The 15,318-nt window shown below is 44.5% G+C and overlaps 1 protein-coding gene across 1 annotated transcript in view; it reads left to right on the top strand.

The window, feature by feature from the left end:
• INPP5F (inositol polyphosphate-5-phosphatase F) overlaps nt 1–15,318 on the top strand; it is a 161,145-nt gene that overhangs the window by 86,041 nt on the left and 59,786 nt on the right. Inside the window, exon 4 of the mRNA XM_063434243.1 lies at nt 2,507–2,635. Coding sequence (XP_063290313.1) covers nt 2,507–2,635 — 129 coding nt within the window. The remainder of the gene's footprint in view (nt 1–2,506; nt 2,636–15,318) is intronic.

Below are 15,318 nucleotides of genomic sequence, written 5' to 3'. Positions count from 1 at the left end.
TTCTAAAAAAATTATTTCAGTCCTTGTATTTTGTAACTTTCAAAATAAGCTGAAATCCTGTATACTCTATAAATCAAGACACATAAATGAATTTATTTTGAAAGTTTATTATGCACACGCTATTATTGCCAAAACTGTGAAAAAATGTGGTTTTTTTTTTCCCCTTTTATTTTTATAATTGAGAATTTATCTATGTATATGTTACATAAAATTAAAGCACTGTTTGCCCTCCAAGAAATGGTATATAATATGTATTGGTGCAATAAATGACAGAGATGCAAATTGCATTGGAACCCAAACAGCAAAAAATGCAAAAATGGCTTGTTTCCTTAAAGGACCACTCTAGTGCCAGGAAAGCATACTCGTTTTCCTGGCACTAGAGTGCCCTGAGGGTGCCCCCACCCTCAGGGACCCCCTCCCGCCCGGCTCTGGAAAGGTGAAAAGGGGTAAAACTTACCTTTTTCCAGCGCTGGGCGGGGAGCTCTCCTCCTCCTCTCCGCCTCCGTTCCTCCCCGTCTGCTGAATGCGCACGCGCGGCAAGAGCTGCGCGCGCATTCAGCCGGTCACATAGGAAAGCATTCATAATGCTTTCCTATGGACGCTTGCGTGCTCTCACTGTGATTTTCACAGTGAGAATCACGCAAGCGCCTCTAGCGGCTGTCAGTGAGACAGCCTCTAGAGGAAATAGGGGAAGGCTTAACTAATTGATAAACATAGCAGTTTCTCTGAAACTGCTATGTTTATAAAACAATTAGTTAACCCTAGCTGGACCTGGCACCCAGACCACTTCATTAAGCTGAAGTGGTCTGGGTGCCTAGAGTGGTCCTTTAAGCGTAAGACAAGCTTTTGAAGCTGCGTCCTTAAGGGGTTAAGTAAATGTATACAGTGAGTGTATATAGCGTATCAAGTAAACGTATACAGTACATGTGTAATGTGTGTCATGTTTTGGCACGTTGTAAAAAAAAAACAAAAAAAAACACATTTTTTAGTTTTTAAACTACCATATATACTCGAGTATAAGTCAAGTTTTTCAGCACATTTTTTTTGCTGAAAAACCCCCACTCGACTTATACTCGAGTCACTATCTGTATTATGGTGACTTACATTGCCATAATACAGACCAGGACCGCCGGGCTCATTACAAGCCCGGCGGTCCTGATGGGGACTGGCAGGAAGCGTTTACTTACCTTTCCTGCAGCTCCTGTCAGCTCCCTTCTCTCTCCCCCGGTAAGCTCCTCTGTCAGCTCCCCTGCAAGTCTCGTGAGAGCAGCGGGGTCAGAGCGTTGCCACGAGGAGAGAGAAGGGAGCTGACAGGAGCTGCAGGAAAGGTAAGTAAACGCTTCCTGCCAGTCCCCATCAGGACCGCCGGGCTTGTAATGAGCCCGGCGGTCCTGGTCTGTATTATGGCAATGTAAGTCACCATAATACAGACAGTGACTCGAGTATAAGTCGAGTGGGGGTTTTTCAGCAAAAAAAATGTGCTGAAAAACTTGACTTATACTCGAGTATATATGGTAGTTTAAAAACTAAAAAATTTGTATTTTTTTTTTTTTTTTTACAACGTGCCAAAACATGACACACATTACACATGTACTGTATACGTTTACTTGATACGCTATATACACTCACTGTATACATTTACTTAACCCCTTAAGGACGCAGCTTCAAAAGCTTGTCTTACGCTTAAAGGACCACTCTAGTCCTACACAGTACACACCATTGGACCACCAGGGAATGAGAGCCCCCCTCCCTGGCCAGGTATCAAGCAGGGAGGGGGGACGAAAAAAATAAATACAAATTTAAATAATAATAATAAAATATTAATAATATAATAATAATAAAAATAAAATATTAATATAACAAAAAAAATAATTAATAATAATTAAAAAAATAACAATGCCCACCCCCCACCAAGGCTCTGCATCACATACACAAACACAATCTGCATCACACACATACACTGCACTCACACACACACACACTGCATTCATATAAACACACACACACACACACACTGCATTCATACACACTCATACACACACTGCATTCATTATATACACACACTGTAAATAAATATTCAATTAATATAATTTTTTGGGGATATAATTTTATTTAGAAATTTACCAGTAGCTGCTGCATTTCCCACCCTAGTCTTATACTCGAGTCAATAAGTTTTCCCAGTTTTTTGGGGGGTAAAATTAGGGGTCTCGACTTCTACTCGAGTATATACAGTACCTCTCTTTTTATAGAAAATCTGTAACTAATTTTAATGACCTTGTGCCAGGCCCTTGCTTGGAGTTGTAAATCTTGTATAAAGTATTCGGCAGGTGCCGTTGTTCCCTTTTATATAGGGTTAGAGTTCATGTTCTGTGTTAAGCTTATTTTCACATACCTGAACAGCATGTAAATAACAATACTTCAATAGTGTGCGTCGCTCTATTACACGGCATTGCAGCGCTCTGATACTTGGGACTCTCCTTATTTTTATTTTTTATTTTTTTTACAGCTCTGCAGAAAGCATCATTTTGGGATCAATAGGCCAGAGAAAATAACACAGTCTCCAGATGACTCGAAGTTCCTCTTAAAGACCTTGAATCAGATCAAATCTAACGTGTCTGCTCCAAACAAGAAAAAGGTACGGAGGTTGGTGAATGCATTGCAGGACCTACGTGATTGTGAATGTATAGTTTGCTCAGTGGTGATTGTGAATGTATAGTTAGCTCAGTGGTGATGGTGAATGGATAGTTAGCTCAGTGGTGATGGTGAATGGATAGTTGGCTCAGTGGTGATGGTGAATGGATAGTTAGCTCAGTGGTGATGGTGAATGGATAGTTAGCTCAGTGGTGATGGTGAATGGATAGTTAGCTCAGTGGTGATGGTGAATGGATAGTTTGCTCAGTGGTGATGGTGAATGGATAGTTTGCTCAGTGGTGATGGTGAATGTATAGTTAGCTCAGTGGTGATGGTGAATGGATAGTTTGCTCAGTGGTGATGGTGAATGGATAGTTTGCTCAGTGGTGATGGTGAATGGATAGTTAGCTCAGTGGTGATGGTGAATGGATAGTTTGCTCAGTGGTGATGGTGAATGTATAGTTAGCTCAGTGGTGATGGTGAATGGATAGTTAGCTCAGTGGTGATGGTGAATGGATAGTTTGCTCAGTGGTGATGGTGAATGGATAGTTAGCTCAGTGGTGATGGTGAATGGATAGTTTGCTCAGTGGTGATGGTGAATGGATAGTTAGCTCAGTGGTGATGGTGAATGAATAGTTTGCTCAGTGGTGATGGTGAATGGATAGTTAGCTCAGTGGTGACGGTGAATGGATAGTTAGCTCAGTGGTGACGGTGAATGGATAGTTAGCTCAGTGGTGACGGTGAATGGATAGTTTGCTCAGTGGTGATGGTGAATGGATAGTTTGCTCAGTGGTGATGGTGAATGGATAGTTTGCTCAGTGGTGATGGTGAATGGATAGTTTGCTCAGTGGTGATGGTGAATGGATAGTTTGCTCAGTGGTGATGGTGAATGGATAGCTTTCTCAGTGGGGATGGTGAATGGATAGTTAGCTCAGTGGGGATGGTGAATGGATAGTTAGCTCAGTGGGGATGGTGAATGGATAGTTAGCTCAGTGGTGATGGTGAATGGATAGTTTGCTCAGTGGTGATGGTGAATGGATAGTTAGCTCAGTGGTGATGGTGAATGGATAGTTAGCTCAGTGGTGATGGTGAATTGATAGTTAGCTCAGTGGTGATGGTGAATGGATAGTTTGCTCAGTGGTGATGGTGAATGGATAGTTTGCTCAGTGGTGATGGTGAATGGATAGTTAGCTCAGTGGTGATGGTGAATGGATACTTAGCTCAGTGGTGATGGTGAATGGATAGTTTGCTCAGTGGTGATGGTGAATGGATAGTTAGCTCAGTGGTGATGGTGAATGGATACTTAGCTCAGTGGTGATGGTGAATGTATAGTTAGCTCAGTGGTGATGGTGAATGAATAGTTTGCTCAGTGGTGATTGTGAATGTATAGTTAGCTCAGTGGTGATGGTGAATGGATAGTTAGCTCAGTGGTGATGGTGAATGGATAGTTTGCTCAGTGGTGATGGTGAATGGATAGTTTGCTCAGTGGTGATGGTGAATGGATAGTTTGCTCAGTGGTGATGGTGAATGGATAGTTAGCTCAGTGGTGATGGTACTGCTCTGTAAGTTGATGAATGGATAGATTAAGCTGTGTTGCTGGTAAAGTTGGTGAAAGGTATGGAGGCAGTCCTGTCACCACTGGATGGTGGCCATTTTTTATAATTTTGGTGACACCCATGCGTTAATTAGTTAATTTCACAATTGTTTCCGAAATATGTACCGCTGACCCCGTTACAAGTCTGGAGAGAACTGATCTGGGGGATGCTGGGTATTGGGGGTTATAATCTGAAGATTTAGGGTGTTATTAACTTTAATGACCATTATGAATTTTAGAGTACCCAGGATTCCTCCCCTGTTTTATTGCAAGGACATCCGATCTGCAAAAGAGATTAGTTGGACACATTAGTACAGGGGTAAGTGACACTCCAGATGTTGTGGACTCTATCTCCCATAATGCTCTTACATCTGTAATGCTGGCAAAGCATCAGGGACAAGGTAATCCACAGCATCTGTAGTGCCAAAGGTTGCCTGAGATTAGCAAATTGCTTTCAAGCAGTGTAGCGGGCCCTGGGTAACCCGGCTGGTTACCCCCGCTATAAATGAATTAAGAGACCCATCTTCCCCAGTAACTGGATGAAACACCGTTCCAGGGGTACAACAACCCGCAAGGGGTGGAACACACATGAAGACAATGTCCCCTCCCTGGATTTCCCTCCCCCCCTCCCGGGGGCTGTTTAACGGAAATGGAACTCCAATCCCATTGTCACTCTGGTGGCCAGGGGGTCTTCATGCCATGAGCCTTTGTACCTGGGAGTCCCAGCGTGGGAATGCTTCCAGTGTCTGACGCCCAGCCACAGAAATCCTGCCAAACCGCCATTGTCTCCAAGAGAGTGTCCCCACCAATCTCAAGTGCCCCCAGAATGGTAACCGCCTCTGTTCATGGGGTCCCTGTGTTAAACCAGGCGAGGGAAGTGTCTCCGTTCGGGGCACGAATGCTCCCCCTGGCCACCGTCTGCCTATACGAACGGCAGCCACCCAGGGAAGCACTCATTAATTACTTCCCTTGCGGTTTCACACTTATGTTGCAAGTTGCCAATGTTCTAATTGATTGTTGTGAACACTCCAAGGGATACTCGGAAGGTCCCCGGGGTGGGAAGCAGTCCGTGAATGCTCCTCCTAGATGGCGTTTGTCTAACGAACAGGCCGCCACCCAGGGTCTGCACGCGCCGAGGCTTTCCTTGCGGTTTGTGGTTTTCACACCTCGTTACGGGAGGTGAACGGAACCCGTTCGCAGTGAGCTTTCTTGAACGGGGAGCAAGTAAAACACACAAATACAACGTGATACAGGGGAAAACACGGGGGAACATTTCCTAGCAATTCATGAATAGGCAGCGGTCCCGCGCTCAAAGCCCCCCCCCCCCTAAATTCACAAGCCGGCGTACACAGTCTGATCCCAACGGATCGGCTGGGGAATGTCTGGGGAAGGACTCACGGCTCACTTATCTAGGGCCGTCTGTCGTTACAACCCATCAGCATTGCCGTTCTACTTACCGGGTCAATAGTGAATAGTGAAGTCATACTGTTGTAGGGCCAGGCTCCACCGTAGCAGCCTGGCATTGTCCCCAGAGACCCTGTTAAACCATACCAACGGGTTGTGATCAGTGAGCAGGGTAAATTGCTGTCCATGCAAGTAAGGTTGCAGCTTCTTGAGGGCCCACACCACCGCCCGGCATTCTTTCTCATTAGCGGCGTAGCTTACCTCCCTGGCAACAGCTTCCTGCTGAGATAAGCCATGGGGTGTTCTCCGCCATGGTTTCCGACTTGGCTCAGCACCGCCCCTCAACCAAACATGGAGGCATCTGTGTGGACGAGAAAATATTTTCTGGGATTAGGAGCAGCCAGGACAGGGGCATCTTAAGTGTCCTTAAGAGCTTGGTACACCTGTTCACACTCTGGGGTCCAGTGTACTTGCCTTGGCAAGGTCTTTTTGGTCAGGTCGGTGAGGGGCTTCGCTATGGCACTGTAGTTGGGGACAAATTTCCTATAATAACCGTCCATACCTAGGAAAGCCAGCACCTGCGTCTTAGTGAGGTGAGCTACTGCTTCAACCTTGGCTGGCTCGGGCTTCTCTGTCCCACACCCTACCCAATGTCCCAGGTATTGAACCTCCGCCATCCTCCGGGTGCACTTACTGGGCATCAGGGTTAATCCTGCCTCTCTAATCCTGTCCAGTACAGCTCCCACATGTACCAGATGGTCCTCCCAAGTATCGCTGTATATGACGGTCGTCCAGGTAGGCACAGGCATAGTCCTGGAGGCCATCTAACAGCCGGTCCACCATCCTCTGGAAAGTGGCCGGAGCATTCTTCATTCCGAAGGGCATTACCTTAAACTGGTACAGGCCAAAGGGGGTGATGAAGGCGGATTTGGGGACAGCATCCGCCGCTATGGGAATCTACCAGAACCCCTTACACAGGTCAATAGTGGTGAGGTATCGACCCTGAGCCATTCTATCTAGCAGCTCATCTATGTGGGGTACGCATCTGAGACCATTTCGTTGTTGAACCTCCTGTAATCCACACAGAACCGGTTAGTCCCATCTTTCTTCAGGACCAAGACTTCGGGGGAGGCTCAAGGACTTGTGGACAGTTAAATGACCCCTATCCGGAGCATCTCCTGGATGCAGCATGCTTCCCCACACAGCCTCCGGTACCTGGTATGGGGTCTGTCGCAGAGGCTGTTGCTCGGGGGTCTCCACTCTATGGGAGGCCAGGAGGGCAGATTGTAGAATATTGTTCTCTTGGCAGACATCATCTGCCTGTCTGCGTTCTTTCTGTTAGTCGGTCCTCTAAACATACCTCCTCTATGGACGGCGACATCCTCTGTACGCTCGTGGTAGGGCTTAAGCATGTTCACATGTAACAGGCGTCAGACTCCGGTACCCGAGCATGGGCGATGTTCTACTTTCCAGTATGGAAAAGTATCATGTTGGACATGATTCACTACCAAAACCTTTTGCCCGACTTAAAAACTATGGCTCCTGGCACCCCGATCATACCATGTGCGCTGATGCTTCTGGGCCGCCTGGAGGTTCTCCCGCACCAGATGGGTGAGTTCCTCTAGTCGGATACCAGGTACAGACCCTATACCAGGTAAGTAGAACATCGCCCATGCTCGGGTACCGGAGTCCGACGCCTGTTACATGTGAACATGCTATGTGGGAAGTATGCTGCATGAGATCCAGGAGATGCTCCAAATAGGGGTCATTTAACTGTCCACAAGTCTGTAATCTATATGGGGGAGAGTTAGTGGAGAGGTCGAACGGGGTACCTCCCTATAAGCGAACAAGAGATGCGGCAGGAATTTCTCCCAATCCTTGCGAGTCGCTGCAAAGGTACGGAGCATTTGCTTTAACGTACCATTGAAGCGCACGCACAGGCCATTGGTCTGGGGGTGGTAAGGGGAGCTCATGATTGGTTTAATGCCGCATAATCTCCACAGTTGGTGGGTTATTTTGGCAATAAATTGGGTACCCTGGTCCGAGAGGGTCTCCCGGGGAAAACCCATCTGGAAGAACTTGCATCAGAGCTTTAGCCACAGTTTCTGCTGGAATATTGCTCAGGGCTACTTCTCACGATTGGCACCGTGCCAAGAAGGGGATTTGAACTCTGGACTCTTGCTGCCTTTGGCCTGCTGTCTTGTCTCTGAGCCACAATTCAGTTCATGTTTCTGCTTGATGTCCTATCCTGCCTTGTCTGCAGCACTAGGGGTTGGATTTCACATGTGGCTGCTCCTATCAATCTCAGCCAACCTCAAGCTGATGCCCAATTAGCCAGGTATAAGACACTGTCTTTCTCCCTGAGGACAGTGTCCGTTCATTGACTCTGGTTCCTCCGTTTGTGTTCGTGATCCAGTGTTCTCCAGTCAGCTCCTGACCTTGGCTTATTCTTATCGTGTGTCCTGACTTCTGGCACCCTCTGACTTTTGGCTTAACCTCGACGATTCTCCTGCTTGTTTCCTTGCCTGTACTACGACTTGGAGCAATATCCTGCACAGGCCAGGTGGTTCCTTATCCGGTCACCTTGGTCTGTGTTTATTTGCAAGGTGAGCGTATATCTCTGTGTACCGGACTCCACATCAGGTAAGATCCCTGACACTACTGCCTCGGGATATCGAGTTGCGTAGTCCACGATGATCAGAGGGACTAGGCTTAGCTAGGGGACTTATGATATCGACAGTTACTCTGCCAAACGGATCGTCAATAACTGGTAGGGGATGGAGCGGGGCCTTGTATCGGTCGCCCTGCTTCACCACCCTCTGGCAAACATCGGAGCTCTGGTATTACTGCCTCAGATCCTGTCAGGATTACAGTATGATCCAGCACGTAGAATTGTGTAACACAGAGGACTGATAGGTAACATATCCCGGACATTAGAATGGCCGGACTAACGTACCAAAGAATAATCAGGAATAGCCGAGGTCAAGGGATACAGAAAGAGACACAACGATAAGGAAAATGAATGCCAGAAAACAGGGAAGTCAAAAACAATGCTAGGGACCTTGAGCCTGATGTTACGAGAAGATAACCAAACCCTCTCATCCACTTGGTAAACAGGGTTGGCACCTCGATGTGTATCAGCATAATGCTTGAAACGGTCAGCAGCAGTACCCAGAGCAGATTGAACTTTTAACCCAGGTATCACGGATGGAAGCCAGATGGTCATCCAAAGCAGGAATAGCCGTATCAGAAAAAACAGCCGGTAGGACAGTAGGATGCCGGCCATTATTAACAAAAAAATGGACTATGCCCAGAGGAGTCATGGTCAGCATTGTTCCTAGCAAACTTGGCCCATGGTAGTAATTCAGACCAATTGTCTTGAGGGCTATTAACGAAACAATGCAAATATAATTCCAAGGACTGGTTAGCCCTCTCAGCTGTACCATTGGTCTGGGGGTGGTAAGCGGATGAAAAAGTCAATTCAATCCTTAATTGTTTATTGAAGGCCCTCCAAAGCCGAGACACAAACTGAGAACCTCTGTCAGATACTATATTGTGAGGAATGCCATGCAGACGGACAATTTCTCGTATAAAGATTAGTACCAGGTCTTGAGATGACTGCAATTTCTCTGAAAGTGCAGAAAATGAATTATGTAGAGCAACAGACTGTGCAATATGCCTTTTATCCACTTAGCTTCGGGCAGTTTCTGTTTCTAGTGCTGATAAAACGGCTTGTTTGACTTAAAAATCCAGGTTTGGCTGGAAATTCTGAAGCTGTTCAGGCGTTTAAAGGGTTATTGATTACAGCAGGTGGTACATTTACTATTTAGCCCCTTGAGTATTGACTTTTAATACTCGGAAATAATAGGAAATCACTATAGAGAGTGGAACTCTACAGGAAGGCTTGAAACAGGAATAATAGGAAATCACTATAGAGAGTGGAACTCTACAGGAAGGCTTGAAACAGGAATAATAGGAAATCACTATAGAGAGTGGACCCCTACAGGAAGGCTTGAAACAGGAATAATAGGAAATCACTATAGAGAGTGGACCCCTACAGGAAGGCTTGAAACGGGAATAATAGGAAATCACTATAGAGAGTGGACCCCTACAGGAAGGCTTGAAACGGGAATAATAGGAAATCACTATAGAGAGTGGACCCCTACAGGAAGGCTTGAAACGGGAATAATAGGAAATCACTATAGAGAGTGGAACTCTACAGGAAGGCTTGAAACAGGAATAATAGGAAATCACTATAGAGAGTGGACCCCTACAGGAAGGCCTGAAACAGGAATAATAGGAAATCACTATAGAGAGTGGACCCCTACAGGAAGGCCTGAAACAGGAATAATAGGAAATCACTATAGAGAGTGGAACTCTACAGGAAGGCTTGAAACGGGAATAATAGGAAATCACTATAGAGAGTGGACCCCTACAGGAAGGCTTGAAACAGGAATAATAGGAAATCACTATAGAGAGTGGACCCCTACAGGAAGGCTTGAAACGGGAATAATAGGAAATCACTATAGAGAGTGGAACTCTACAGGAAGGCTTGAAACAGGAATAATAGGAAATCACTATAGAGAGTGGACCTCTACAGGAAGGCTTGAAACAGGAATAATAGGAAATCACTATAGAGAGTGGAACTCTACAGGAAGGCTTGAAACGGGAATAATAGGAAATCACTATAGAGAGTGGACCCCTACAGGAAGGCTTGAAACAGGAATAATAGGAAATCACTATAGAGAGTGGAACTCTACAGGAAGGCGTGAAACAGGAATAATAGGAAATCACTATAGAGAGTGGACCTCTACAGGAAGGCTTGACACAGGAATAATAGGAAATCACTATAGAGAGTGGAACTCTACAGGAAGGCTTGAAACAGGAATAATAGGAAATCACTATAGAGAGTGGACCCCTACAGGAAGGCTTGACACAGGAATAATAGGAAATCACTATAGAGAGTGGACCTCTACAGGAAGGCTTGAAACAGGAATAATAGGAAATCACTATAGAGAGTGGAACTCTACAGGAAGGCTTAAAACAGGAATAATAGGAAATCACTATAGAGGGTGGACCTCTACAGGAAGGCCTGAAACAGGAATAATAGGAAATCACTATAGAGAGTGGAACTCTACAGGAAGGCTTGAAACAGGAATAATAGGAAATCACTATAGAGAGTGGACCTCTACAGGAAGGCTTGAAACAGGAATAATAGGAAATCACTATAGAGAGTGGAACTCTACAGGAAGGCTTGAAACAGGAATAATAGGAAATCACTATAGAGAGTGGACCCCTACAGGAAGGCTTGAAACAGGAATAATAGGAAATCACTATAGAGAGTGGACCCCTACAGGAAGGCTTGAAACAGGAATAATAGGAAATCACTATAGAGAGTGGACCCCTACAGGAAGGCTTGAAACAGGAATAATAGGAAATCACTATAGAGAGTGGAACTCTACAGGAAGGCTTGAAACAGGAATAATAGGAAATCACTATAGAGAGTGGACCTCTACAGGAAGGCTTGAAACAGGAATAATAGGAAATCACTATAGAGAGTGGACCCCTACAGGAAGGCTTGAAACAGGAATAATAGGAAATCACTATAGAGAGTGGACCCCTACAGGAAGGCTTGAAACAGGAATAATAGGAAATCACTATAGAGAGTGGACCTCTACAGGAAGGCTTGAAACAGGAATAATAGGAAATCACTATAGAGAGTGGAACTCTACAGGAAGGCTTGAAACAGGAATAATAGGAAATCACTATAGAGAGTGGAACTCTACAGGAAGGCTTGAAACAGGAATAATAGGAAATCACTATAGAGAGTGGACCCCTACAGGAAGGCTTGAAACAGGAATAATAGGAGATCACTATAGAGAGTGGACCCCTACAGGAAGGCTTGAAACAGGAATAATAGGAAATCACTATAGAGAGTGGAACTCTACAGGAAGGCTTGAAACAGGAATAATAGGAAATCACTATAGAGAGTGGAACTCTACAGGAAGGCTTGAAACAGGAATAATAGGAAATCACTATAGAGAGTGGAACTCTACAGGAAGGCTTGAAACAGGAATAATAGGAAATCACTATAGAGGGTGGACCTCTACAGGAAGGCTTGAAACAGGAATAATAGGAAATCACTATAGAGAGTGGACCCCTACAGGAAGGCCTGAAACAGGAATAATAGGAAATCACTATAGAGAGTGGAACTCTACAGGAAGGCTTGAAACGGGAATAATAGGAAATCACTATAGAGAGTGGAACTCTACAGGAAGGCTTGAAACAGGAATAATAGGAAATCACTATAGAGAGTGGACCCCTACAGGAAGGCTTGAAACAGGAATAATAGGAAATCACTATAGAGAGTGGACCCCTACAGGAAGGCTTGAAACAGGAATAATAGGAAATCACTATAGAGAGTGGACCCCTACAGGAAGGCTTGAAACAGGAATAATAGGAAATCACTATAGAGAGTGGACCCCTACAGGAAGGCCTGAAACAGGAATAATAGGAAATCACTATAGAGAGTGGAACTCTACAGGAAGGCTTGACACAGGAATAATAGGAAATCACTATAGAGAGTGGAACTCTACAGGAAGGCTTGAAACAGGAATAATAGGAAATCACTATAGAGAGTGGACCCCTACAGGAAGGCTTGACACAGGAATAATAGGAAATCACTATAGAGAGTGGACCTCTACAGGAAGGCTTGAAACAGGAATAATAGGAAATCACTATAGAGAGTGGAACTCTACAGGAAGGCTTAAAACAGGAATAATAGGAAATCACTATAGAGAGTGGACCTCTACAGGAAGGCTTGAAACAGGAATAATAGGAAATCACTATAGAGAGTGGACCTCTACAGGAAGGCCTGAAACAGGAATAATAGGAAATCACTATAGAGAGTGGAACTCTACAGGAAGGCTTGAAACAGGAATAATAGGAAATCACTATAGAGAGTGGACCTCTACAGGAAGGCTTGAAACAGGAATAATAGGAAATCACTATAGAGAGTGGACCTCTACAGGAAGGCTTGAAACAGGAATAATAGGAAATCACTATAGAGAGTGGAACTCTACAGGAAGGCTTGAAACAGGAATAATAGGAAATCACTATAGAGAGTGGACCCCTACAGGAAGGCTTGAAACAGGAATAATAGGAAATCACTATAGAGAGTGGAACTCTACAGGAAGGCTTGAAACAGGAATAATAGGAAATCACTATAGAGAGTGGACCCCTACAGGAAGGCTTGAAACAGGAATAATAGGAAATCACTATAGAGAGTGGACCCCTACAGGAAGGCTTGAAACAGGAATAATAGGAAATCACTATAGAGAGTGGACCTCTACAGGAAGGCTTGAAACAGGAATAATAGGAAATCACTATAGAGAGTGGAACTCTACAGGAAGGCTTGAAACAGGAATAATAGGAAATCACTATAGAGAGTGGAACTCTACAGGAAGGCTTGAAACAGGAATAATAGGAAATCACTATAGAGAGTGGACCCCTACAGGAAGGCTTGAAACAGGAATAATAGGAGATCACTATAGAGAGTGGACCCCTACAGGAAGGCTTGAAACAGGAATAATAGGAAATCACTATAGAGAGTGGACCCCTACAGGAAGGCTTGAAACGGGAATAATAGGAAATCACTATAGAGAGTGGAACTCTACAGGAAGGCTTGAAACAGGAATAATAGGAAATCACTATAGAGAGTGGAACTCTACAGGAAGGCTTGAAACAGGAATAATAGGAAATCACTATAGAGAGTGGAACTCTACAGGAAGGCTTGAAACAGGAATAATAGGAAATCACTATAGAGAGTGGACCCCTACAGGAAGGCTTGAAACAGGAATAATAGGAAATCACTATAGAGAGTGGACCCCTACAGGAAGGCTTGAAACGGGAATAATAGGAAATCACTATAGAGAGTGGACCCCTACAGGAAGGCTTGAAACGGGAATAATAGGAAATCACTATAGAGAGTGGACCCCTACAGGAAGGCTTGAAACGGGAATAATAGGAAATCACTATAGAGAGTGGAACTCTACAGGAAGGCTTGAAACAGGAATAATAGGAAATCACTATAGAGAGTGGACCCCTACAGGAAGGCCTGAAACAGGAATAATAGGAAATCACTATAGAGAGTGGACCCCTACAGGAAGGCCTGAAACAGGAATAATAGGAAATCACTATAGAGAGTGGAACTCTACAGGAAGGCTTGAAACGGGAATAATAGGAAATCACTATAGAGAGTGGACCCCTACAGGAAGGCTTGAAACAGGAATAATAGGAAATCACTATAGAGAGTGGACCCCTACAGGAAGGCTTGAAACGGGAATAATAGGAAATCACTATAGAGAGTGGAACTCTACAGGAAGGCTTGAAACAGGAATAATAGGAAATCACTATAGAGAGTGGACCTCTACAGGAAGGCTTGAAACAGGAATAATAGGAAATCACTATAGAGAGTGGAACTCTACAGGAAGGCTTGAAACAGGAATAATAGGAAATCACTATAGAGAGTGGACCCCTACAGGAAGGCTTGACACAGGAATAATAGGAAATCACTATAGAGAGTGGACCTCTACAGGAAGGCTTGAAACAGGAATAATAGGAAATCACTATAGAGAGTGGAACTCTACAGGAAGGCTTAAAACAGGAATAATAGGAAATCACTATAGAGGGTGGACCTCTACAGGAAGGCCTGAAACAGGAATAATAGGAAATCACTATAGAGAGTGGAACTCTACAGGAAGGCTTGAAACAGGAATAATAGGAAATCACTATAGAGAGTGGACCTCTACAGGAAGGCTTGAAACAGGAATAATAGGAAATCACTATAGAGAGTGGAACTCTACAGGAAGGCTTGAAACAGGAATAATAGGAAATCACTATAGAGAGTGGACCCCTACAGGAAGGCTTGAAACAGGAATAATAGGAAATCACTATAGAGAGTGGACCCCTACAGGAAGGCTTGAAACAGGAATAATAGGAAATCACTATAGAGAGTGGACCTCTACAGGAAGGCTTGAAACAGGAATAATAGGAAATCACTATAGAGAGTGGAACTCTACAGGAAGGCTTGAAACAGGAATAATAGGAAATCACTATAGAGAGTGGAACTCTACAGGAAGGCTTGAAACAGGAATAATAGGAAATCACTATAGAGAGTGGACCCCTACAGGAAGGCTTGAAACAGGAATAATAGGAGATCACTATAGAGAGTGGACCCCTACAGGAAGGCTTGAAACAGGAATAATAGGAAATCACTATAGAGAGTGGACCCCTACAGGAAGGCTTGAAACGGGAATAATAGGAAATCACTATAGAGAGTGGAACTCTACAGGAAGGCTTGAAACAGGAATAATAGGAAATCACTATAGAGAGTGGAACTCTACAGGAAGGCTTGAAACAGGAATAATAGGAAATCACTATAGAGAGTGGAACTCTACAGGAAGGCTTGAAACAGGAATAATAGGAAATCACTATAGAGAGTGGACCCCTACAGGAAGGCTTGAAACAGGAATAATAGGAAATCACTATAGAGAGTGGACCCCTACAGGAAGGCTTGAAACGGGAATAATAGGAAATCACTATAGAGAGTGGACCCCTACAGGAAGGCTTGAAACGGGAATAATAGGAAATCACTATAGAGAGTGGACCCCTACAGGAAGGCTTGAAAC

This window comes from Pelobates fuscus, chromosome 10 (genome assembly GCF_036172605.1).
Source record: "Pelobates fuscus isolate aPelFus1 chromosome 10, aPelFus1.pri, whole genome shotgun sequence".
NCBI lineage: Eukaryota > Metazoa > Chordata > Amphibia > Anura > Pelobatidae > Pelobates > Pelobates fuscus.
This window is presented reverse-complemented; position numbering and strand designations above follow the sequence as displayed.